The 24567-nt window shown below is 39.8% G+C and overlaps 3 protein-coding genes across 3 annotated transcripts; 1 reads left to right on the forward strand and 2 right to left on the reverse strand.

Moving 5' to 3' along the window:
- Nucleotides 1–8219: 8219 nt before the first annotated feature.
- INS49_006311 (uncharacterized protein) lies at nt 8220–9038 on the reverse strand (the record flags this gene model as incomplete). The annotated part of the gene is made up of 2 exons (XM_043167083.1): nt 8220–8266; nt 8426–9038. 2 exons carry the CDS (start codon nt 9036–9038, stop codon nt 8220–8222), a joined length of 660 nt encoding a protein of 219 aa, XP_043028227.1.
- Nucleotides 9039–12365: 3327 nt separating this feature from the next.
- INS49_006312 (uncharacterized protein) lies at nt 12366–12990 on the forward strand (the record flags this gene model as incomplete). Its single annotated transcript, XM_043167084.1, has 2 exons — nt 12366–12864; nt 12926–12990. 2 exons carry the CDS (start codon nt 12366–12368, stop codon nt 12988–12990), a joined length of 564 nt encoding a protein of 187 aa, XP_043028228.1.
- Nucleotides 12991–13792: 802 nt separating this feature from the next.
- Nucleotides 13793–20884, reverse strand: INS49_006313 (uncharacterized protein; the record flags this gene model as incomplete). The annotated part of the gene is made up of 4 exons (XM_043167085.1): nt 13793–15327; nt 15383–20238; nt 20315–20580; nt 20696–20884. The coding sequence occupies 4 exons, from the start codon at nt 20882–20884 to the stop codon at nt 13793–13795; spliced, it is 6846 nt and encodes a 2281-aa protein (XP_043028229.1).
- Between the last annotated feature and the right edge of the window lie 3683 nt (nt 20885–24567).

The raw sequence follows: 24567 nt of genomic DNA on the forward strand, positions 1-24567 counted from the left end.
ACTTAGCTTTTAAGATTACTTCTTTATAAAGATTATTAACTTTTATATAAAAGCCTTAATTTTAAATTTCTTTTTTATAAAAAAAGTTAATACTTATAAAGTTAATATTAAACTTTTTAGCTTATATTTATTTTTATTATATATCTTTATAATATAAATATTATTATCTTTATCTTTACTTTTATTATTAAAATATATTTAATATTACTTTAAATTAATTTCCTTTAATTATTTTTTATCTTTTTAAAATTAAGCATTATAAATAGCTTAATTATTTATTAATTTTTTCTTTTATTTTTTATTATTTTTTTTAATTTCCTTAATAATTATTTTTTATTTAAATTACTTAAGCAATAATATATATTTTTTAATAAATCTCTTTATATATAAGCTTTATATATACTTATTAATAATTTAATATAAAAAGTTTTAAACTTAAATTAATATAATAATTTAATCCTTTAATAGCTAAATCTTTTTAATTTAATATATATAAAAGATACTTAAGATTAAAATTTTTATTAAGTTATTTATTATAAAAATTGCAATAATTTAATATTTAAAATAATAATTACCTTAATAATTCTTATTATTAAAAATACTATATAATTTTATATTAGAAATTTTAATGCTTTTAATATAAATATATAACTTTTTAATTATATTATTAAAAAATATTTACTTATTTTAATATTAAAAGTTATTAATAATTTAAATAATAATTATTATAATAATATTATTTAAGAAAAATATTTTAATTTAAGCTATAATTATAATCTTTAGCTTATTAATTTTAATAATTTTATAAAAATTAACCTTAATAAGCAGCTTGCTTTTTTTAATGCTTAATATAAAAGTAAAATTAAAGGCAATCTTTATAATCTTTATTAAAATTTTATTAATTTAATTTTAATTATCTTTATTATTAATAATAATTAAATTATTATTAATATTAAATAAATAGGAATTATTATTATTAACATCCTTATTAATATTTATTAAATAAGTATTATTAATAATAATCTTATTATAAAAACTAATAAAATTAATAAGTTTATCTTTATCCTTATTAATTAAAGCGATTTTAACTCTTTTTATAGCCTTAATAATAATTTTAATCTTTATCTTATTACTTATTAAAATTATAATTATAATATTTATTTTATTAATTAAGGTTATAATTATAATATTTATTTTATTAATTAAAGTTATAATTATAATATTTATAAAAAAATCTTAATTTTATTTAAGAGTTGCAATAAGGCTACCTTTAATATTAATTATATTAATAATAGTTATAATAATAATTATATTAAATATATTCTTAATATAAGTAATAAATATAATATTTATTAAATAATTTTACTTATTATTATTATCCTTATAAAGTATATTAATAAAAGTATTAAATAACTTTTGCAAGTTATTATTAATATTTTTTATTATAATAAAAAAAAAGATTTTATAAGAATTTAATAATTAAAATAAATATTTATAATATAAAACTTTATAATTATTATATAATAATTATTAATTTATTTTTTAATTATAAGAAAAGTTAATAAGTTATAAATAAATTTAATAAAAATTAATTTTAATATTATTATTAATAAATAATAGCAAAAGGTAACAATAATAATAAGGTTAACTTTAAAATAATAATTATTAATAATATTAATAATTATAAAGTTATCTTTATATATAATAAAATATTAAAAAGGTTTTAATTAAAATATAAAAGGTTAAAGTTTATATTAAGAGTTTAAATTTAAAAAGTATAAGGTTTTATAACTAATAATAATAAGATTAAAAAGAAAAGGTATTAATAATAAGTTACTCTTTTCTTAGCAAAAAAAAGCTACTTTAAGTTTCTTAATTAACTTATTTACTTATATATAAAGCTTATTATTATTAATAAGCTTTTATAATATGTTATTTAAAGTTAATTTTATTATTATATTAATAAGGTTATTTTTCTTATTTATTTACCTTATTTTAGCAATTTCTTTTATTTTATATAACTTTTATAATAATATAATATTAATTATAAGATATTTTTCCTTTATTATTCTTAGCTTTATAAGGTATTTATATAAGTTATATAAGTTTATATAAATAATTAAAGGTATATTTAATAATAAGAGTTATTTTATAATTATTTTAATTATTATAATTAGGGAAATTTTAATATTTACTTTATTTATTATATTATAAATTTTGCTTATTAATATGCTTTAAGTAATATATTTATACTTTATTAATAATTAATAAAAAATATTACTTATTATTATAAATTCCTTAATTTCTTTATAAGTTTTATTTATAAAAATAATAATATATTTAAGTTAAGATATTAAGTTTTAGTTATTTATAAATAATTTATTTATAAATATAAAAAGTTTTATTATTTTAAGATTTAAGGGTATATACTTAATTCCTTATATAATATTATTTATTTATTATAATAATTATATATTTAAGCTTTTATAATTTTTTATCTTTAGGTTTTATATTTATATAGCTATTAAAAGATTATATAAAGCTTTTAATTAATAAATTAAAGCTATATATATTTTATAAGCTTTTTATTTAAGGTATCTTTAGGAAGCGTCTTTAATTATTGCATTAATAATTATAAGTTTATTAGCTTATTCTTTTTAATAAGTAGTAATTAAGCTAATAATATTTATAATTATATAAGCCTTATTATAATTTATTAAGTTTTTAAGCATTAGCTTTTATTTTAATTTTCTTTATAATTTTATAGCTTTTATCTTAATTTCCTTCTTATCTTAAAATTTTAATATAAATAAAATTAATATATTATTTATTTATATATTTATTATCTTAAAGGGTTATATAAGCTTTATAATTATTAAATAAGGATTATATATAAAGCAATTTATCTTAAGCTTTTATTAATAATATCTTTAATATATATTAAATTAATAAATACTGGATTTTATTATATTATATAAGGGTTAAATAATATAAATAATTATACTTAAAGGGTATTGATTTTTTAATTTCTTTAATAGCTTTATAAAAATTATTTTATATAATTTTAACTTTGCTTAAGGGTAAGCTTAAATAATATTTTAAAGTATACAAATTATGTCTTTTTCTTAAATTAATAAGGAGGTAAATATAAAAATTATTTATTAGCTTATTTTTTAAATAATTAAGCTTTATATTAAAATTAATTCCTTTTTATTATTATTATAACCTTAAATAATAAATTAAGATTTTTTATATAATTTTATAATTTTACCTTTTATCTCTTATATTATATAAAACTTAAAAAGATAATATTTATTATATTGCTTTATTAATTACTTTTTAATTTAAAAGATACTTTTAATAATAAGGTTATTAATTTTTATTTTATTAAATTCTTTAAATAATAAGCTTAATATTATAATAACTTTATTTTATTTTAATTTAATTGCTAAATTATAATTTTTATTTTCTTTTTTTAAAATATATTATATAATAATATAGTTTTTTATTTTTAATAATAATAATTATATAATAAGTTATATTTAAAGTTTTATAGCTAAGTTTTTTACTTATAAAGATTATATTTCCTTATTATTATTTTAATAATATAATTAAATAATTATTAACTTAAATATCGCGGCTTTATTTAATATATTTAAGATTATATTATAGTTATTTATAATAATAACTTTATATAAACTCTTTTATCTTTTTCTTTCTCTTTATATATAAACTTTATATTATAATAAGTATTTTATATTAAAAATAAGTTTAACCTTAATATTTAATATATCTTATATTTATTATTTAACTATGGTTTTTTATAGCATTTTTATAACCTTTAAAATAGCTTTCGCTTACTTTTATATTAATAATAATAATAATAACTTATATAATACTTATAAATAAATACTAAAAATTAAAAGTATAAGGATTAATTTATTTAATTTAATAATATTATTAATAGCTTTTATAGCTATTTATAAAATAATATTATTATTTATATTATTATATAATTTAATATATAAAATTTTATATGCTTATTTAAGGGCTTAATGATATTTCTTAACTTTCTTAATAAATTAATATGCTTTTATAAAGACTTATTTATATTTAATTCCCATTATTCATACCTTTAAATAAAATTTTAAGGATATAAAGTTTATTTTTATATTATATTTAATAATATTTAGTAATTTTTAATATATATTAATTTAAAACATTTATAATATTTATTATATAATCTTTATAAATATAAATTTTAAGAATTTTACTTTTTAAAAAGTAATAACTTAATTTATAATATAAAGAATTAAGCATTTATTTAAATATATTATATTAATTAAGATTTTATAATTAAATTTATAATTATTATATAATATAAACTTAAAATGCTTAAGTATAAGTTTATTTATTTAATAATAATAATATATCTTTTTAATTTTTATTATTACTTATTTATTAATATTTAAATTACTAGCCTTTTTAAATATTAAGCATAATTAATTTATTAATAAATATTTAAAGTAATAATAAAATATTTTTATTTTTATTTTTAAAAAGAAATATATAATATTAATAATTTAATTTAAGAAAAACTATAAATAACTTTATTTTTTAAGTATTAATATAATAATTATATTATTAAAGGAAACTATTTTATTTATAATATTATTATAATATATTTAAAGCTTATTTATATTTATTAAGTAAAGTAAAAATAAAGTTTATATTTAAATAATATAAAAATTAATATAATTAATTAAAATAAAAATTTTTATTATATTAAGTAAATTAATAATTATTTTATTATTAAATTTAATTTTAGCTTTTTTTATAATAATTATATTAATTTAATATTTTAAGTTTTTTTATTATAATATAAAGAATTACTTATATTTAATTATAAATATTAATAATGCTTTTATATTTAATAAAATTTCTTAAAAATAAATTTAATTATATTTATTTTTTAAAATAAATTAATTAATTATAATAATTATTTTTATTTAAAAAATATTATTTTTAATAATTTAATATATAAATACTTTATTAATTAAGAAATTAATATTTATATAACAAATCTTTTTATTAAATTTTACTTTTATTATATAAGTATTATTATTATAATTATTATCTTAATTTTATTTATCTCTATATTTATAAAATTTATTTTTATTATTTATTTTATATTCCTTAAATTTATTTAAAAAAGTATTAAAGTTATTTTTATAATTTTTATATTTATATTATATTAAATAGCTTCTTTTTATTAAATATTATTTATTAATTAAATATTTAATTAATTAACATTTTTTTTTATAAATATAATATCTTTTCTTTTAAAATTATTTTCCTTCTTTTTCTTTATAAGTATTATTACTTTAAGCTTTATAATTAATATTATAAAATCTTAATTACTTAAAGCTTAAATAGCTTAAATTTAATTAATTAAATCTTTAATTTTCTTAAAATGCTTAAAATTATAATTATTATCCTTTTCTTAACTTTTAGTTATTATATTTATAATTAATATAATATTAATTTAAAACTTTATTTATAATATAAATTATAATTATATAGCTAAATTATATTTTTATTATAAATTTTAAATTTAAAAATAACTTTTTATATAATTAAATTAATTTAAAAAAAACTATTTTTAACTTAAAAACTCCTTTATAAGCTTTAATTATTATTATTTTTAAGTTATTTTTTTTAATATAATCTTAACTTAATGCTTATTAATAAAGTTATAGCTTATTAAGCATTAAATATAAAACCTTATATAAGTTTTTATTTAAATTTTATATTTTTATTTTTATAAATATTATTATTATTTAATTTATATAATAATATTAATAATTAAGATTTATATTAAAATATATCTTAATTTTAAGATATATTATTATAAATATATTAATTTAATTTATAAAATAAAAATAATAAGCTTTAGCTTAATCTTTAAGTATTTAAGGAAAAACTATATAAAATTAACTTAATTAAATTTTAACATAATAATAAATATTAAAAAATATCTTAATTTTATTATTTAATAAATTATATAAATCCTTAATATATTTATAAAAGTTATTAAAGGTTTTTATAAACTATATTAACTCTATTAAATTTAAGCATTTATTAAAAATATATTATAAAAAAAGAATTTTATATAAATTATACTTTTTATTTAATAATGGCATTTTTAAGATAGCTTAAAATTATATTAAATATAATATATATTTTTAATATAAGCTTTATTTTTATTTTTTTATTAATAATAATAAGCCTTATTAATTATATTAGTTTTTAATAAATTATATTATTAAATTTAAATTTTATAATTACGTACTTAAAGCTAACAGCGGTAATAAATATTATCCTAGGAATTATCTTTTTAATAATTATTATTATTTAAAGCTTACTTATAGTTCTTATAAGGGCTATGCTTATAATTATTATCTTTAAAATTATATATAATATTTATTTATATTTAATTTTAAGGCTAATAAAGCATTATAAAGCTTATTATTAATTTATTTTAATCTTTCCTTAACTTAAGTTATAATAATTAATTATAATGCTATAAGTTAATTATTATATTTTATATAAATACCTTGCATTTAAAAAAAATTTTTTAAGTATTATTAATAAGAATTTAGCAATACTTTAAATATTACTTATATTTATATTATATAATCCTTATAATAAGTAATAAAAAGATTATTATTATAAAGATTTTATTATATATAGCTTATTAAAGTACTTATTAAGTAAATAACTAAATATTTTATTAATGCTTTTTATATAAGGGCTATAAATTATAATTTTAAGTTAATATATTTATAATAAGCTAAGTTAATTAAAGTTTAAGTAAGCATTTTATTAATTATATACTCTTTAATAAAAGTTAATAGCTTTTTAATATTATTAATTATACTTATAAGTTTTTATAATAAATATTATAAAGAATAAGATTAATAAAATAAAAAAATATTAATAAAATAAGTAATATTTAAAAGTAAGTTAATAATAATAATTTAATAATAAGTAAATTATAATTATTAAGAGGAAAAAGTTATTAATTCCTTTAAGCCTTAAAAGCTAAGGCTTTTTTTTATTATTAAGTCCTTTTATATTAACTAAAAGTATAATATATAACTTATACTTACTTATAATATAATATTATATTAATTTTAATAATTATAATAATTATAAGCTTTATTTATTTAATAATTATAATAATTATAAGCTTTATTTATTAATAAAATAAAGCTTTATTAAATTTTATTAAGTTTTAAAAAGAATTTAAAAATAAATTTATTTTTAATAAAGTTTTATATATAATAAATGCATATTTCTTAAATAATAATAAATATATATATAAATATTATAAGGAATATTACTTAATTTATTTAATCTTTATAATATTTACTTAGGAAATTTAATAATATAAGGAGGTTTAAAAAAGTAATTATTGCTATATAATATTTATTAATAAGAAGGATATAATTTTTAAGTTAAAGAAATTCTTATAAGGTTGCCTTTTTTACTTTATTAATTTATAATACTTATGATTATTAATTAATATTAATAAGTCTCTTATATATATAATAATTATGTAGGAAGCAATTATGTATTAATGTTGTTTTATTTAAGTTCTAAGAGGCTACGTACTCTGGAGGGGATAACTAAAGTAGCCTTCTAAGTGCGAGGGTCGTACTTGCCAACACAGACAATTGTGGTCTAGATTGGAGAGGCCAGGGGCTTTATTCTACTTACTAATCCTCATTCATCCTAACTGACGGAGACCTTTATGAGGGATGATCTGAGAGTAATGAATCGGAAGACAACATCCAGATTTCTTCACGCATAACCCAATCCAACGCCCTGGAACTTTTACGCTTTTTTTCTTGAGCTTTCATTCATACGGATGTCGGGATAATTCTATCCCTAGTATCCTTTCCGATATCAGCCATTTCGACAGTTTTGCCCTGAAGTACACATTTGTCAATCAGTAAAGATTCCAATTTGTATTGTTTTATTAATTGAAAACCCGACGCACCATATGCTCCTCCTGGTGGTCCACGGAACTCAGCCGTAAATGCACAACCAATGTTTTTTTTTTTTTTTTTTTTTTTTTTTTAAAAAAAAAATGAGATCTTTGTTCTCGTCTTTCGGTAACTAGCAGCAGACCACGTCTTCAATTCCACGAAAGTCTACTCCTCGAGGTACTCTGAGCAGTCCTCGCAGAACTCTGGAGGTTCTGCAGACCAGGTCAGAATTAGTGACACGTCCACCAACTCGTCTTCCGTAGAAGCAGGAAGGCGGGCACTTTCGTACGATTGGCTACACCTACGACATCCCACTCTCGCTCTACAAGTAGGACAAGGTGTAGGGATGAACCAGCTCTCTTGTTCTTCACCCTGCCAATATCGATTGCTTTCGTTTTCGACGTGCTTCGATACATGCTCGTCAAGGCAGCGCTCGCCAATCAGATGTCCGCATAGGAGCACGACGCACCTCTCATAGTCATAGCTGGGGTCTTCCCTGACAGCTTGATCAAGTCCGAGCACCGGCATTACGTCAAAACAAACCGTGCAAATAGGCCTTGGGCGCGGGAGCGTTGGATGATTAAGATGTCGCTCAAGTGCCGGCCAGAACGTGATGTGTTCTGGTGTCTGCGCCGAGTCCTCTTCGAGTTCCAGATTGGTGTTGTCTTGGCTGACCGTGCTGGGATAAGGGGTAGGCGGAGATTCTAGAAGATCATGGGATTTGACGCCGCCGTCAGAGGTCGCAGCCGAGTTTGCAGCAGCAATGATGGCGAATTCTCTATGCAGACTCGCAGTGTCTACCTGCGGTAAGAAACCGCCTGCTGCAATCGGGCTATTACCAATGGATGTGTCACAAATGTCCAGGATCGCTTCAAGACGGCGCAGTGCTGCTAAATTAACAGGCTGTGGAGAGTGAATGCGTGTCTGATAGGAGTGCTCACCGGTGGTCTCCCTTGGGGATATGATTTCCTCTCGCTCTGGCATGATGACTCTCTGCAGTATGAATAGAGTTGATGCGATCTTATTGTCCTTATCAGATGATTGAAGGGTTGGTCGCTGTTCTCTTGAGGATTGTAAGATGCCTGAAAATGTTTAGCGCTGTGTCTGGTCGCAATTCGTTTGGTCGTTCTTAAGCTGGTCGACAACTATTAATTATGATGGCAACCAGGAGTCAGTGAGTTATAATTGTGAGCATGATCAGTCTGTATTTATGCTCCGAGTAGATTCGATACTTGCTGGATTCCTTTGTTAATTGCACAGACAACGGAGACAATAGTGTTGTGAAGCAGCTGCAGCTTCTGAAACACAGGGCCCAATGTTTACTGGTGATAGTCATGCGTGTGACAAAGCGACCTCGAGCTGGAAAAGCCCTTGTCGGCTAATCACTTTGTCTACCTCCGTATAGGTTTGTTAACGTATAATGGAGACACTTGTACGGGTGAATGAGGTTGGCCACAGAGGGGACAGCTGTCTGAGGCGATCGAGTCCATGTGAACCCCCAAGGTTTGGCTTAGGAGACTTTGGTTGTTGTAGCTGTAACAAATACACATTCTTTTCAAACCCCGTTGGAAGGGAAAGACCTATGAATCGTTTCTACCGTGGTTCAGCTGTGGTGCCAGGACAGCAGCGGTTATAGTCACTGCTCAAGTGGGGATGATCCAGTTTCATCGAGGGTAAACTGCCTTCTCTTGCTTTTAAAGTTGGGGATTCAGGCAATCCTCCATGCTTTACATGATCTTGGCTGACCTTTTCTCTTCAGTTAATTACGAGTTTGCAAGGTGTGTGGAAGTAGATGTAACCTCAAGTTGTATACGTTTCATGGCCTGATTGTGTCCAAGACGTATTGGAAATTGTGATAGACTCCCCCAAACTGGTGACCGTGGAAAAACTCAGTGCTATGTGTTCGGCATTCCGACTGTCCACCACTTTCAGCCATATGCCGCATCGTGTAACGGGCGTCAGAGCCAGCATCTCCGACGCCATTCGGGTGGCAGCTCTCCTGAACACGCAATCATGGCGGTTACACGCGATGTCGAATTCCAATGTTGGCATCGGGTCCCATCGATGCCACCTGTCACGGCCCAAAGATACATCGGTAGGAAACCGCCGTAGAAAACAACGCCACGGTCAAAAGAGTGGTTGGTGGTTGGGGTGATGTCAGATCTTGGCTGGTCGCGTAATGATACTCTTCCTTCTTTTGGTCAGGCTGCTTTCCATCTTGGTCTCCCGACAGCAGAATAATTAGTACTCGCCAGACCGGTTCCGGTTCGGGGGGCCAATGTGAACTCGATCGCGGTGGGGGTTTCTGGACCCTGCATATGCAGCCGTCAGCCACAAGCGAGCGTGGCCATCTGACATTTGTGCTCTGCAGGATCTGGCAGAGGAGATGTGTGGGCCCTGGAACGCCTGTATGTCTCGGCGCCAAAGGCAGCCAGGCCAGGCCCTTGTCCCGAGCTGTCTGTCTGCGGGTAGTCGTCAGAGGGTACCACGCCGGCCTTGTGGCAGAATGCAAGATGTGCTCCCATGGATTGATTTTCTTGATTACTGATCCATCCCCCTTGCCCGAATGGAAAGGCCTATCACACTCACCAGAGCGGTATTGACAACGCAGGTCAGAATTTCTATACATTGTTTGACTATTCTAGACCCGTTCTGCTTCATATGTAGAGACAGGTTTTATAGACTCAGTTCATTGTAGTTAAGGGCTGCATGCGGAAACAAATTCACCAGGCCCAAGGCTTGGGCTTTACTTATCAGGTATGATCAAACCCGTAGTCTTCGTCTAAAGTATCTTAGTGAGTCATTGTTAGCAAAAAAAAAGGTGGTTTCCTTGAAACTTTCACAATGGTTACTTTGCGCAGATTCACATCAGTAAGCCGTTCAGATGAGAGGACGTTGCCAATGCTTGGGCTAGCCCCAGGTGTTCGGTTGGCTCATAGATCATGCGATGGGCGGGATCTTCTTATCCACAGTCATACCGTTGGGTCCCGAAAAAAGCGGCGAGGCGCCAGCCACCGTCAGCCCTGATTACCACCAACCTGGTCAGTCACTCCGGATCTTTACTTCTGCACTCACGATTACCTCTCTGGGTCACCAAGCCATTACCTGCAGTGACTCCTGCGGATTGCGTCCCGTGTCAGCCCGGCGGGTTTGTTCCGCGAGTCACCGCTTATCTGCAAATGTTACTTTTTCAAAATGTCGTGTTCCTGCTTTGCATGATTATGAGACGATGAAGAATTCAGGGTGTGGAGAAGCTTCGAAAAGGCACTCGCAAGGCTTCTATCACAAAGTCATCATGGTGATGGGAGCCTGAGTCCCAAAAAATATGTTTCTCAATGTTTAAATTGTCGTGAGCGATAGTCTGTGGCGAAATAAAGGCAGTGGAATGTGTAACTTTTTAAACTGCTTCTTAATACATAATTGAGCCGATGCGTGTGCCCCGGAAAGCAGACAAGAGAAGGTAGGGTCGCGTAGAATAATCGTTGGACCACATGCATTACCCTTTACACATAGATGCAGTACTACTCACAAAAAGTCGAGAACATGGTCATGCCCAACGCCGAAGAGCCGTGACGGAACTTCATGTAACGGATGGTGTTCCGCTTCGGCCACTAGAGCTTAACGAGTGCGAGAGAGAGACCATGATTGGGTTTCTTCAACGGGGGACAGGCGATCCACACTCTACGGTGCGGCTCTGCTCAGAGGCGTGTGAGACTGGGAATGGTATTCAGCCATGTGCAGTGAGATCATCCGAGACTTTTCGGGCATATCAATGGCTGCAAATCTTCAGGTGTCTTTCAGATTCCTTCACAGGGCTCTATTTATTATATGGATATATTCCCCGTGCCTCTCTTGAAATTCCAAATCGTCATCTCGAATGCCCATGTTGGGAACGAACACCTTTGCCCTTGCCTTTTCTTTTTTTTTTCGTATCCACTTACGTACGCATGTGCCACTTGGGCAAGTGACTTATTTCACATAGACCGTCAGTCTTTACCGATGAATCAGTTGGTGCGCTGAATGATTGTTTAAAGATGGCAACGGTCACATATGTGAGTGACCAACTCTGATCCGGTGAGGGCGTTGGCCGCCGTGTGAATCACGTCCCTTTGTACTCTGGACCTCATCTCTTGACTATCAATATTCCACTTGCGATTTGTCCCAGCGGCAATTCTTTCTGAGATAAATTACATGTTCAGTTGCCCCCAAGATCATTCCGATATACACATATACGCCTTTCCCGACGCCATCCTCTCGTATTAGCACTATACTTAATAGACAGCACAATTTCTTTACAATCACAATCCCGCCATGTCAGATGAAGCAGCAGCTAACACGCCTGAGTCCTCTGGACAGAACGTCAAAGTCGAGATCGTGGTTCAGCCTCCTCTCACGGTCGGGGTTAGACGAAGGCTCATCCCACCCGTGGTAGCTCGTACCGACCACCCGCAACTTCTTGACGACTACCTGACAGGCAGGAAGAGTGTCTTCGGGACTGCAATGCTTACAGCCAGCAATGGGGCCGACGTAACTGCTCTCCTGGATGGGAATTACAACGTGCAGGGACAGCCGGTCACGGTACACCCCGACAGTGGCGGAAACAACGGCGGTGGCAGCAGCAGCCGCCAGGAACCCCACAGATGGATCTATTTCATCTTTACCGGAATGTCGATTCCGGTGCCGGGCGTGTACACCTTTACAGTCTGCGTCAATGCCCTGGTTCCAGACCAGGGCTGCGTCGTCACTGTGGGTGGAAAGGCATCACGGGCGTTCACTGTCGTGGACCAAGCTGTTCCACCCGCAAGACCTAGTAAGTTGATTCATATCCCTGTGATATCGAGCAGACTCGGCAGAGTACTCACTGGCATCAGGTCGTGCCGAGCGGCGAGTCTTACAGACGCTAGAGACATTCAATCTCTACAACCCAGATGCTTGATTAGAGTCCGGCCTGTTCGTACTTCGGCTGCTTGGCTTCTGGCGTGGCTCTTTGAGTTTCCTTGAAGTTTTCTGTTGGTCAGAGGTTGGTAGCGGTGGGATTTGGCATAAGGTCGAAGACATTGGATTAGCAGTAGAGTCATAGTGGCAGTATCAAGAGTAGTAGATTAACTCATGAGGTGACCTTAGTTTCCAGCGTAATTCACAGTCTCTGGTTTTGCACCCATTTTGTGCAAACCACATGGTTATAGTTAGTGGGCTGAGAAACATATTATATGAAAAATTTGAGACTTTGTGACTGAGAGGAGAACCCAAGGTATCTTATCAAAGTTACCAATGATGGCCGGTGGGTCCCACTAAGGGCTTGCTCATGGCCGCTTGTTGCTGTTCACTCCTTCAGTAACTGTGGCAGAGCCTGTGAATTAGCAATGCGGCAGCTTTATCTGGCCTTGCACATAGGCAGGATGCCAGGCAAGACTGGGGGTGAACAGCACGGGTCTTTTCACGCATGCAATGCAGCAGCATTTGGACGACCGTGGACGGAAGAGTTCTCCTTGACATTAGTTGTACAATTCAACCTGAGCAGATTCTAATGAGGCTAAATAAGATCCCATCGTGGGAATGCTTCATTTCTAGAACTAGAACTCCATCACTCTAAGTCAAGCTTGCTGTTGTGCAGAAAAGAAACCACGAGCCTGTACAGAAACGCCACGCGAGAAGGACAAGTAGCCACCCATCTTTTCGTACAGGCCACCCATGAAACTCCTCAAAAAGAAAACACAACTGAATCCCGACAATCCCGCTTATGACGAAAGCTGCTTAAGCAAAGCTTCCTTCTCCTCGATAGGCAGTGTGCTCAGCGCCGCACGCACACCCTCAAACGCCGTCTTGTCAACCAACAGCTCCGCGATGTGCGCCTGCGTAGCCTCCACCTTCAGGGCAGCGACCTTGTCGTTGACCTGTTGGCGGTGCTCCTCATACCAAACTGCCACCTCGCGGTCCTTTGTGTCGAATTCGGGTACCCCACTCCACGCCTGCAGCTTGGCGAGATGATGTTTGCGGAGGCTGGCAGGGTCCTTGGTGGCGGAGCCGACGGAACTCGTGGCGGCTGCCATGCGTCGCAGGATGTACTCCTCGTTGAGTCTTCTGCGTACACGCCAGTAGAAGAAGCGACGGCTGTTGGCCCACTCGAGCTGCTCCCGGATCACACCCTTGGCCTTCATGCGTCCCGATCGGTCGTGCAGGTCGGCGAACTGCAGGCTGATCTGGGTGTAGACAGGCAGGATCAGTTCTTCACGGGCAAGTAGCTCCTTGTGAATGGCTTCCAGCTCCTCCTTGCTTGCATTGTTCGCTTGCGCCTCGGCCAGCTTCTTCTTTAGGGAAGCATAGACAGCGTCGTTGCGGGCCATGTTCTGGAGCTGCTTGTCTTTGCGGAACTTGATACCGACGATACCTTCGGGCTCCAGAACGCCACCACGGGCCTCGACATCAGCGTACATCTCCATAGCAACTGGGTTGATGGTAGGATCGACGACGACCCAAGACCCTCCACGCAGTTCGCCGTAGGGAGGAATGTATACGAAGATGGGCTGCTCGTACTTGACGAGGGCATCCACGATGAACGAACCGTACTTCAGGACCTCGTTGTACATGTCGCGCTGACCACCAGAGAAGCCACGCCAGTTCGCGAGGATCATCAGAGGCAGCTGCTCACCGTAGTTGAAGTCGTTGATGGCCTGAGCAGTCTTGAAAGCCGAGTTCGGGTACCAGACACCACCAGCCTCTTGGCTAACCTGCTCAATCGAGTCAGGATTGGCAGGATCAGCTGGCGTGACATTTTCAATGGACCGGGTCTCGACAGCAATGACACCCATGGGAATGCCGCTGAGGCGCGCACGACCGACGACGACCGTGCGGGCCCAGCCTCCAAGGGTCTCGACGAAAGAGTCCTTGTCGAACAAGCCTGGCTGGAAGTCGTCTCCTTCCTGCTTACCGGCAATCATCCAGCGGACGTCATACGGTTGTCGGGGAACGGGAGTGAAAACGACATCCCGGTCCCATGTATCGGCGCTGGGGGCGATCGGGACAGGGTTGTTACGCTTGTCGGGCACGAAGGACATCCACTGGACAATCTTGGAGATACCAGCCATGTCGTCCTCGGCGGTCATGTGGGACACACCGTTGCGGTACATGATCTGGGTGCCACCAAGCTGCAGGTTGGAGGTGTAGACCTCGCGGCCGAGCAGATTGTTGAGCGCAGGAGCACCCGTGAGGATGATCGGCTGACCTTCAACCTGGACAGCACGTTGACCAAGGCGGACGAGGTAGGCGCCAATACCTGGGTTGGATTAGTAAATTGACAAAACCACAATTCGGAGGAGTGTGCGACTTACCAACAGAGCGGCATGTAACGAGCGTGCAAGTGAAAATGTCGTTGTAAGCCCGACTGGTTGCACCAGCGATGAGACCAGAGCCGCGCAGACACTCGACACCAAGACCATCCTCTTTGCCGACAATGGTGGTGATCTTGTGACGCTTCTCACCATCCTCGACAATCTCCTCCGTGATGACCGAGCCCTCGAAACGTTTCTTGGCTTCTTCATCCAGGTACAGGTATTTGAAGCCAGCCTCCTGCTTGTTGGCGTCATTGAATGCAACCTTGAAGTGAGACATGAGCTCATTCGCAACACCAAGACGAGCACCGGAGTTGGCAGACAGGTAGATGCGGGGAACGCCCAGCTTGCGTGCCAGCTCAGTACACTTGTTGAAATAGTGGTCTTCCTTGGGACCGAAAGAGCCGATCTGGTAGGTAATGTCGTTCGAGACCAGCACAAACCTCCGGCCACGAGGGTACTCGGGCGTGCGGGCATTAATCAGCCAACCGACCATACCGTGGGTGTTTGTTCCCGGCTCACGAGAGACCTCAGCAAGCTTGTCGGTGTCGTCAAGGACAAGCTCACTATAGTCGATGCAGTCACCCACAGGTGGCTGCTTTTCGGCCAGCGAGGGGGTGACCTTGACAGCTTCGGCCCACGAGTTTTGAATGGCCTGGCGGAAAAGCTCGGGGAAATCGTACACATATTGCGTACCCATGAGATGGGCCTTGTAACGCTTGGGCTGCAGCTGGTTCTTGGTTGGGTAGGGCGTAGAGACGGGCAGCAAATGCATCGCCCCTATCTTGGTGGTTCCACCAAGGGAGTTGAAGACCCACTCGCCCTTCTCAGACTTGCGCTCCGCATACACCTCGACCTGGACGACAAATCCAGAAGTGTTGGTGATGACCACACGCAGAGGGTACGGCGTGCCAGTGGTGGGATCCGTGCAGATAATGCGGATCTCAACCTGTGCGACACGGAGACGCCATCCTCGTGGTCCGAAACGATCAAGGAATCCTTGGAGCGAGTACTCAACCTCGCGAGGGTGCAACTGGAAGACGGGAGTGAAGTTGATGAACAGGTGGTTCAAGTCAGAATTGTTGTTGCCGATGATTTCCAGGGCGTCGAAGATATCGTTGATAACTCGATCTGCCTCGGAGATCAAGTACTCAGCTGTGGGGATCTCGTCACGAAGCCTGCCAGGCCGAATAACCGCACGTGTAAAGTAGCGCTTGTCAGCCTCGTTCTCTTTGGCGACAGCCTCGTACACGTGGATGTTCTTGTTCTCGGTGAAGACGGGCTTAATTCTGAACTTGGACAGCCGGTTCAGCTCCAGCTGGAAGGCCAGTGCAGGCTCGTTGTGTCGGATGCTGTCGTCTTCCTCGTAAGTAGGGCCACGGAAGGTGTAGTAGGCGGGATAAGAGCCGTCAGCCCGTCCGCAGATGAAGGTGACACGGCGGACACCGCGAGCGACGAGATCGCTCTTGAATTGCTCCATGATCTCCGCAATACGGGCCAAATTCTCGGCGTCATTGCCACTCTCCGAATCGCGAACAGCAATGTTGACCACGTTCGAAAGTTCGTCTTGAGAATCACGACGGACGGGAGGCTTCCTTTTGCCGGCCAAGTCAGGGATCAGGCTGCTCTTCTTCGCCTGGCTCTTTTGCGAGAGAGGGAGGATTTCGAGCGCCTTGGCTAGAAGATCCTCGACGTCGTCCATGTACTTGCAGGGGACGATGACACCGCGTCGCGCCGCGTCCTCGCCGATCTTGCGAGTCAAGTACGACATATCGCTGATAGAGTTGATGCGTCCGAAACCATAATCACCCTTGCTAGGGGTGGCCGGGGTGGCCGGGGATGAAGGCGCGGCAGACTCAATAGGCAAGCCGAGCTCTGACTGGCCGATTTTCCTGAGCACGAAGTCCCAGGATACGAAACATGGGTTGTCCGACTCATCTGCGTGATACTCGATTTGCTTGAGCACGTACGCACGGTAAGCACGGCGCACGTATACCTCAAGGGCCGCTAGTCCGACCCAAGGGTCCTCATGAGCGAAGAATTGGGGCAGCACATCGAAGACAGTATACTTCGAGTCGACAACTTCTTTGAGCACCTCCAAGGCAGGGTTCCGGTGGTCCAGACCGGACTCTCCGTATTTGGACTCAACAACCGAAGACCGCAGGATGTGCTCCATCTGGGACTTTCGCTCCTCGAGCGACGGCAGAGCACACTGGATGAGGATCTCTCGCGCCTTCAAAGAGACCTTGGCCGTTTGACGAGACTCGAGATCCGCCAGTGTCCTGAGTACAGGCCGTAGGTACTTGCCAATGTTACCAACGTTGGGTTTGTTGGGACGGTATACGTCGAGGATAGCGAGAATGAGGTTGTTCTTGGCAGTGACACGGCTGTGGGACAGGACGGTCGTGACGACCTTGGACACATCTTCCTTGTTTTCGTCTCGAAGTGCAAGAATAATCTCCTCGTCTTGCTGCTTCTTGCCAGAGAACAGGCGCTCCACCTCGGCATACTTCTCCAGGATATCCGCAATGACCTTGAGCTCACGAACCTTCTGGCCCTCGCTGTAAAGGTCGATGATGGTCGTGAGAGGCTCGAGTGTGGTGCGAAGTGTGTTCACATCGTTAGGCGCAACGTTGTCGTCCAAGAACTTCTGGAAGGCACGTGCGAGAGCCTTGGCTGGGAATTCCGCAGTGCGCTGTTTGGCACGCTCGGCAATTTGGGCGAACTGTGCATCCAGTTTCTGTGGCATACGACTGTGCAGAGCCGAGAACTGAGCATTCCACTCGCTGTAGGGCAGTTCAGGGTTCCTAAGAACCTCGATAAGGTCCTTCAGGGTTGACTGCATGACAACAGTGTTATCGAAGCCCTCGAGAATGTTCCCGAGGGTGTCGTACAGCTTGGAGAACCGCTGAGCAGGCTTGTCACCAGCCACCATTGGGGGACCGAACTCAGGCAGGTGGCCGAGGAAGGGCTGAGCCTGCTTGACACGACTGGGGTCATCAAGGACGAGTATGCCCAAAATGTCACCAGCCTCAAGAGTGGCACCAGGCTGCTTGATGAGCTGAACCACACCGTCTTCCTGTGCCACGAGCGGCATGTACATCTTCATGACCTCAACCTCGGCGAAAATTTGACCGGCGGCAACGTGCTCGCCGTTCTCAACCGAGTATGAAACCAACTTTCCAGGACTGGGCGACCGGAGCTGGGTAGGGTCGTTCTCCTGCTCGAGCAAGCAGGTCTTGCTGTCCACAGACACACGGGTGGCTCCGACTTCCTCCTTCCAGTAGATGCTGTGACTGCGTCCATCCAGCAGAATGAGCAGCCCACCGTCACTGAGCGCACGCACGCCGACGGAGCACTTGGAACCATTGATAAAGAGATGGTAGCTATCCATGCTCGACCGCGTTACGGTAAACTTGTAGCGGTAGCCTTCGTAGATGAAGTCGACAGGGAACACGGTCTTGAGGATGTCCTTAGAAGGCACCTGACCCTTGTTCAGGCCAGCCTTGTAGTCGGCAAAGCATTGCTCGCTAGCAATGTGCGCTTTGGTGACGGCACCGCAGACAACGGCCAAGGTCGAGTCAGGTCGCTCGGCCGTCAGCTTGTTCGAGATGAGCTCGTCCAGCCAGCCCGTGGTAATGGTGTTGTCCTCGAAAGCTTCGGTTTCCAGAAGCTTGATCAGGTACTCCACAGTGGTTCGGAAGTCACCACGAATGCTGAGCTCCTTGAGGGCGACAACCATGTGCTTTCGTGAGGCTTGTCGGTTCTCTCCGTAGGCGAAAATATGGCCAAATTGCGAGTCGGAGAAACTGTGAATACCCGAGCCAGTACTGACGGAGAAGTAACCCCAAACGTTGGAGCTACTCCTAAAGTTCAGGTCGTGCATGACACCGTTGGACGGCTTGAAGCCCTCGCCAGGGTCTTCGGAGGTGATACGGCAAGCAGTGGTGTGGCCCTTGGGAGTCGGTCGTCGTTGTGTCTTGGCACTGCCCTCATTCTTAAATTCGAAGTCGATTTCTGTCGCAGCCTTAGGGTCCAGGCCGTACAGAAGTCGAATATCGCGGATCCGATGCAGAGGGAGACCCATGGCAATCTGGAGCTGAGCAGCAGGCAGGTTGACACCACTGACCATCTCGGTGGTGGGATGCTCGACCTGGAGACGGGGGTTCAACTCCAGGAAGTAAAACTTGTCGTCATGATGGGAGTAAAGGTATTCGACAGTACCCGCAGAGACATAACCGACCAGCTTGCCAAGTCTGACTGCAGCGTCCTCCATCGCCCTGAAGGTATGAGCCTTGGCAATAGTGACAGGTGCCTCCTCAATAATCTTCTGGTGACGTCTCTGGACTGAACAATCTCTGCCAAACAGAGAGATGTTGTTGCCGTACTGGTCAGCCAGAAGCTGAACCTCCAGATGCCGGGCACTGCTGGCAAGCTTCATGATGAAGATGGGAGAGCCGGGGATCTCGCTCGCCGCAGCCTTGTAAAGCTGCTCGAAACCATCTTCGCTCAGGGCTTTCCGGATGCCCTTGCCGCCACCACCTTCGGATGCCTTGATCATGACAGGGAAGCCAATCTGCTTGGCCTTCTCCAGACCCTCCTGCCAGGACTCGACACAGCCCTTCATGTAGATGTCTTCAGCCACGGTGACGATGCCTTGGTCATCAACTGTGACCTCATCAACACCAGTGCCAGACCACGGAATGCAGGGCACTTCGGCGTGCTGTGCAACAATTGTAGAGGAGATCTTGTCACCAAGAGAGCGCATGGCAGAGCCAGGTGGTCCTATGAAGACAATCTTCTTCGGCGAGGCAGCCAGAGATTCTGGCAATTTCGGGTTCTCTGAGGCGTGGCCCCTGTTCGCAGAAAGTGGTCAGTTTTGGTCCGAACAATGGCTCGCATATAGCGTTATGGATGGATATTCAGACGTACCAGCCAGCCCAAACTGCATGGACGTTCATCCGCTCGGCAATATCCACGATCAGCTCCACATTGGCGTAGTTGTGGTTGTTGGTGCCGCCAGGCACTTCAACGTAGTGGTCTGCCATTCGGATGTAGTCTGCATTGGCTTGCAAATCTTCGGGCGTGGCCATGACCGTGAACTGGATGGCGCGCTCGTCGCCGAACGTCTCGTAAGCCCATTTTCGAACCGATCGGATTTCCTTGACGGCAGCAATGCCGTTGTTGGCAATCAGAACCTATTCATCGCGCCCAGGTCAGCCTCATATGTTTGAGCGATGTCGCTCGAATCCCAGCTCTGCAGCCAAAGCTCCTGCTGTCCAATCTGTCTCCTTGTACCGGATAAATACTGACATTCGTAATGACTGTGTGCCCATTGTTTGCGATGACGAAATCCTTTACTTTCGAATCTTTCGCGTTCTCCACTTTGTTGCCTCCGATGAAGTGGTCTGCTATCTGGTGCAGCTCGGCGTATGTCTGCTTGCCATTGTTCTGGGGCACGACGACGCCATTCCGGGGCGCGCTGCTGGCTATTTCGGTCATTTTGAGGGTGGAAGAATCCGTCGCTGGAGATGGCAACGATAGGGTATCTAGGTCATTAATGATGCAGAGAGCGTCGGGCCTTCGATTCGGGCTGTCGGGCCTCGAGCTGAGAGGATGGAGGTGGTAGGAGTAGGATGTAGATGTGTCGTGTAAAGCGCCGAAGCTAGCAAAAGCGCGGCGTTTGTCGGTGAGAAAGTAGTAGCCGGTATGTATCTGAAGGCTGGTATTCAGGGCAGGAGAGCAGCTCGAAACGCCTGTTTTCTCGTAGAAGGATCAGCGTCAAGATTCGAATAACGGGTCTTGCGAATGCTGGGCCAGCAGCGGGCAGGATCCAAGTAAGCCGCCGTCGCGATCCACCAACGGGTCGTCCGGGCTGGGCTCGCCAAGTCACACATGATTACGGTGCTGACATCGGGCAAGCGACGTCCGGCGATGCATGGAAGGGCAAGTCGCCGTGAAAGGCAGGCTCGAGGCAGATTTCGAACTTACACACTCTATGTTTTACAGCAAGACTGCAGTAGCTGCGTGCGTGGTGGTCCTGCGAGCGGTATGCGGACTGTGGTCTTCTATAGGACCTTTGGGGGGAGATATGCTGGCTCGTTGGGTTGCAGATGGACCTTGTGGTCGTCTAGGTCTTTGGTCCGCGTAGCTGGTAGCTCGAGCAGAAGAAGGGAGAAGCAGGAAGGCAGGAGAGAGAAAAAAGGTTCAACCGGTCAAGGACTGTGAGCGCAGCTCGCGGAGTATGGGCAGTCCGGGATTGATATAATGTTGGCCCTGGGGGATGGACAAAGGTGGACACAGATCAGATCGTAGACTGGGGGGGGATGAGGACTTGCAATCCAGTGAGGCCCGAGACACAGACAGACTGACAGACGGACTGACTCTATTTTTTTCCAGCTCCATGCCATCCAGTTGCTATCCAATTGCTGTCTAGCGAGCAGTTTCGCTCCTCCACCCCTTCCCCGATTCACCGGACAAGGTTCGTGCCCACCCCCTGGTCGGTCCTGCATCATCCATCATTCAACCAGAGCGGGAAGCTACGTGCGCCCAATCACCAGGCCGCGCCGGCTCGTTGGGGGACCTCTGGATCTTTGGTGGGATGGTGGGGGTCCTGGCGTTTATGCATCTATTCACCTAGGAGATTCACGGGGAAAACGGTGGGTGTATCCCGCTCACCCATAGTGCCATGTCGATGATAAAAATGATAGTCCCGTCTTCCTTGCTCCCTTTCTCCCTTTTCCCGGACATGACATGCACCGCGTCGCATTCTCATGTAGATCAGACAGAAGAAAAACACACTGTCTCGTGTCAAAAACAGATGCTCTACACCCCGGTAATGGTGGATATGATTAAAACGGGGGTTATGTTCAGCTCGCCTGTGCGGTTCAGCCCAGAGCCACCCGGCCCAAACCTTCGGTGCCCGAAAGGCCCCCCTTTGGGCTGGTGCTGGTCCACGCACGGCTGATTCCATCTCGGGCCCGTGTGCTCGGCAATCCAACCTTTCTGACTGCATCACCGTGCAACTTACCGAGCGCCCCCAGCGGCTAATTGTCCGGACTCCGGAGGCATGTTTCTTGTTCGAGCTGGTTCTCTGGCAGCATTGCCGATGTCTACGTTCTTTGTCTCCGTCGGCAACCCGGATGGAAATGCAAAATGCCAGGGGAGTCGAGGCCGGGGACAGCCTCGCAGCCTCGCAGCAAGGAATGCGACGGCGCGGGCGAACCGCCTACTCCTTCCCTCTCCTTATCGATATTGATCAATCGAGGCTTTTTCCCCACGTTGTTTCCTGCACTCTGCGAGAGCGAGAGAAAAAAAAAAGGAACCTCAACCAAATCGAACATTCCCGTCTCGCTAAGATCCGCGGCGCCGACCCCCCTGGTCTAGCGGATCTCCGGAGCTTTGTGACAGCCACAGCACAACCAAGCTGTAGCTGCACGGCACTGGCCAGACTCTTGCCTTTGCCTCGATGCAACAAGCAGGATGTCAGATAACTAATTCGGGGCTGGTCGGCCACGATCAGAGTTCCGCTCATCCGGTCGTTAGTTGTGTTGAGGGCATTTCCCTTGACATCTCCCGGCAGAACCCGCGCTGTTTTTGTAGTGCACTGCATTGATGGCAGGCGGTTTCTGCCAGGAAAAGAGATGAGCTGTGTGTCCATCCCCCCAATTGTTGAGGCTGCCCTCCTCCAAGCGCGTCCTGCTGCCCGCCCCGTGGTGACCCCTGTCCTGGAATTCCAAGGTTTCCCAGCGGGGTGGGAATTCAGGTCGCTAGCGCCAGGGTCCGCCCTTCCACCCGCATATCCCCAACATCTTGTCCGCCCGCGGCGAGACCAAAGAGCCGATAATCTTGGACTGCTACCTACGTACATGGCACGTGAGGCTGTAATGCTCGGTCATTCTAAGGGGCTGCCAGTCGTGAAACCATCGACGGCTGCTTCCAGGAGGCTTTGAAACGGTGCATCAAAGCCTTCCTGGATGGCGGTTTGGTGGCGTGCAGGGCGTGGAGTGGGCCGAAATAGGCCATGGGAGCACCGAGCAATATTGCTCAGGCACAACGAGTCGTGGCGTGTATCGCATGTTTTCACACAGCCCGCCGCAGCCCAGCCGGCTATGTATCTATATTCGCGTAACAGAATACCTGCAGGTTCACTGTGCCATGGATATTGATGTTTCTCTTTGGCTCATTATGGGGAAATTGGTTGGTTGTCCGGCATCCAGAGCGAGTGGATCTTGCCCTCGGCCTCGGGACGCACGACATCCTCAAGTCATAGGACAACATGAAAACTGATCCTCTCCAATCTCTCCAACATCACCTGGCCGACCTGGCCTGGGCAGCCATTTAAGCTCAGCCTTACCCCCACAGCTCTCCACCTCTCGAGGCCGCCATCGCGACTCAAGAGCCGAGGGCCTCATTTCCGCCCCGTCGTACCACTCTCAGCAACCGACAGCGCATCATCACTTCGGCCGTGGATGGATCCGGAGCGGCAACAGCCTACCCGGCCGAACGCCATCGCTCGGCAACAACCCCTTGGCCGTGCTCACGCTCGGGAGAAAACTCCCAGATGGCCGATGGGACCGTCGCAACGCAAGTGGGCTGGCTTCCGGTGAGGTCAAGCCGCACTATCTGCTCTATCATCACACCTCTACCATGCGATAACGATTTGAACGACCACTGTCCCACCATGGCTGGGCACGGCCACAAATCCTTATCAGAACATTATCACAGATACGAGATCATTCCCCGGGTCGTGAAGCTCATATGGTCGGTCGATGATACCTCAAGGATATATTACTCTCCCGGTGGTGATACTATCTCCGGACAACTTCGGACTTCCTTCCGCACGTCTATTGTCCATCGTCAATTTGGTCTCACGCCTTCCATCACTCACACAATCGAGCCGGGCAGCCTAAGCCGGGCAGCAACCAGTCTCACTCTAACGCTGAAATAGGATGCTTTCTGACCCAACCAAAGCTCCTCCAGTCACGCGGGAATGCGATGAACTCCGTACCCTTCGTATGCCATGCCACGCCGAACCGGTTCGCCCGTGTAAATGACCCTATCGCAATGATCGCAGCCCTCGTAGTGTACAAAAGAAATGGGTATGATGACAAATGAAAAGAATATTGGTGTCAATGTGAAGGTAATATATAATGCAGCGCGCTGGTTGAGCCCGTTTGCCGGTC

The sequence above is a fragment of the Diaporthe citri genome, assembly GCF_014595645.1.
Source record: "Diaporthe citri strain NFHF-8-4 chromosome Unknown scaffold_2, whole genome shotgun sequence".
Taxonomy (NCBI): domain Eukaryota; kingdom Fungi; phylum Ascomycota; class Sordariomycetes; order Diaporthales; family Diaporthaceae; genus Diaporthe; species Diaporthe citri.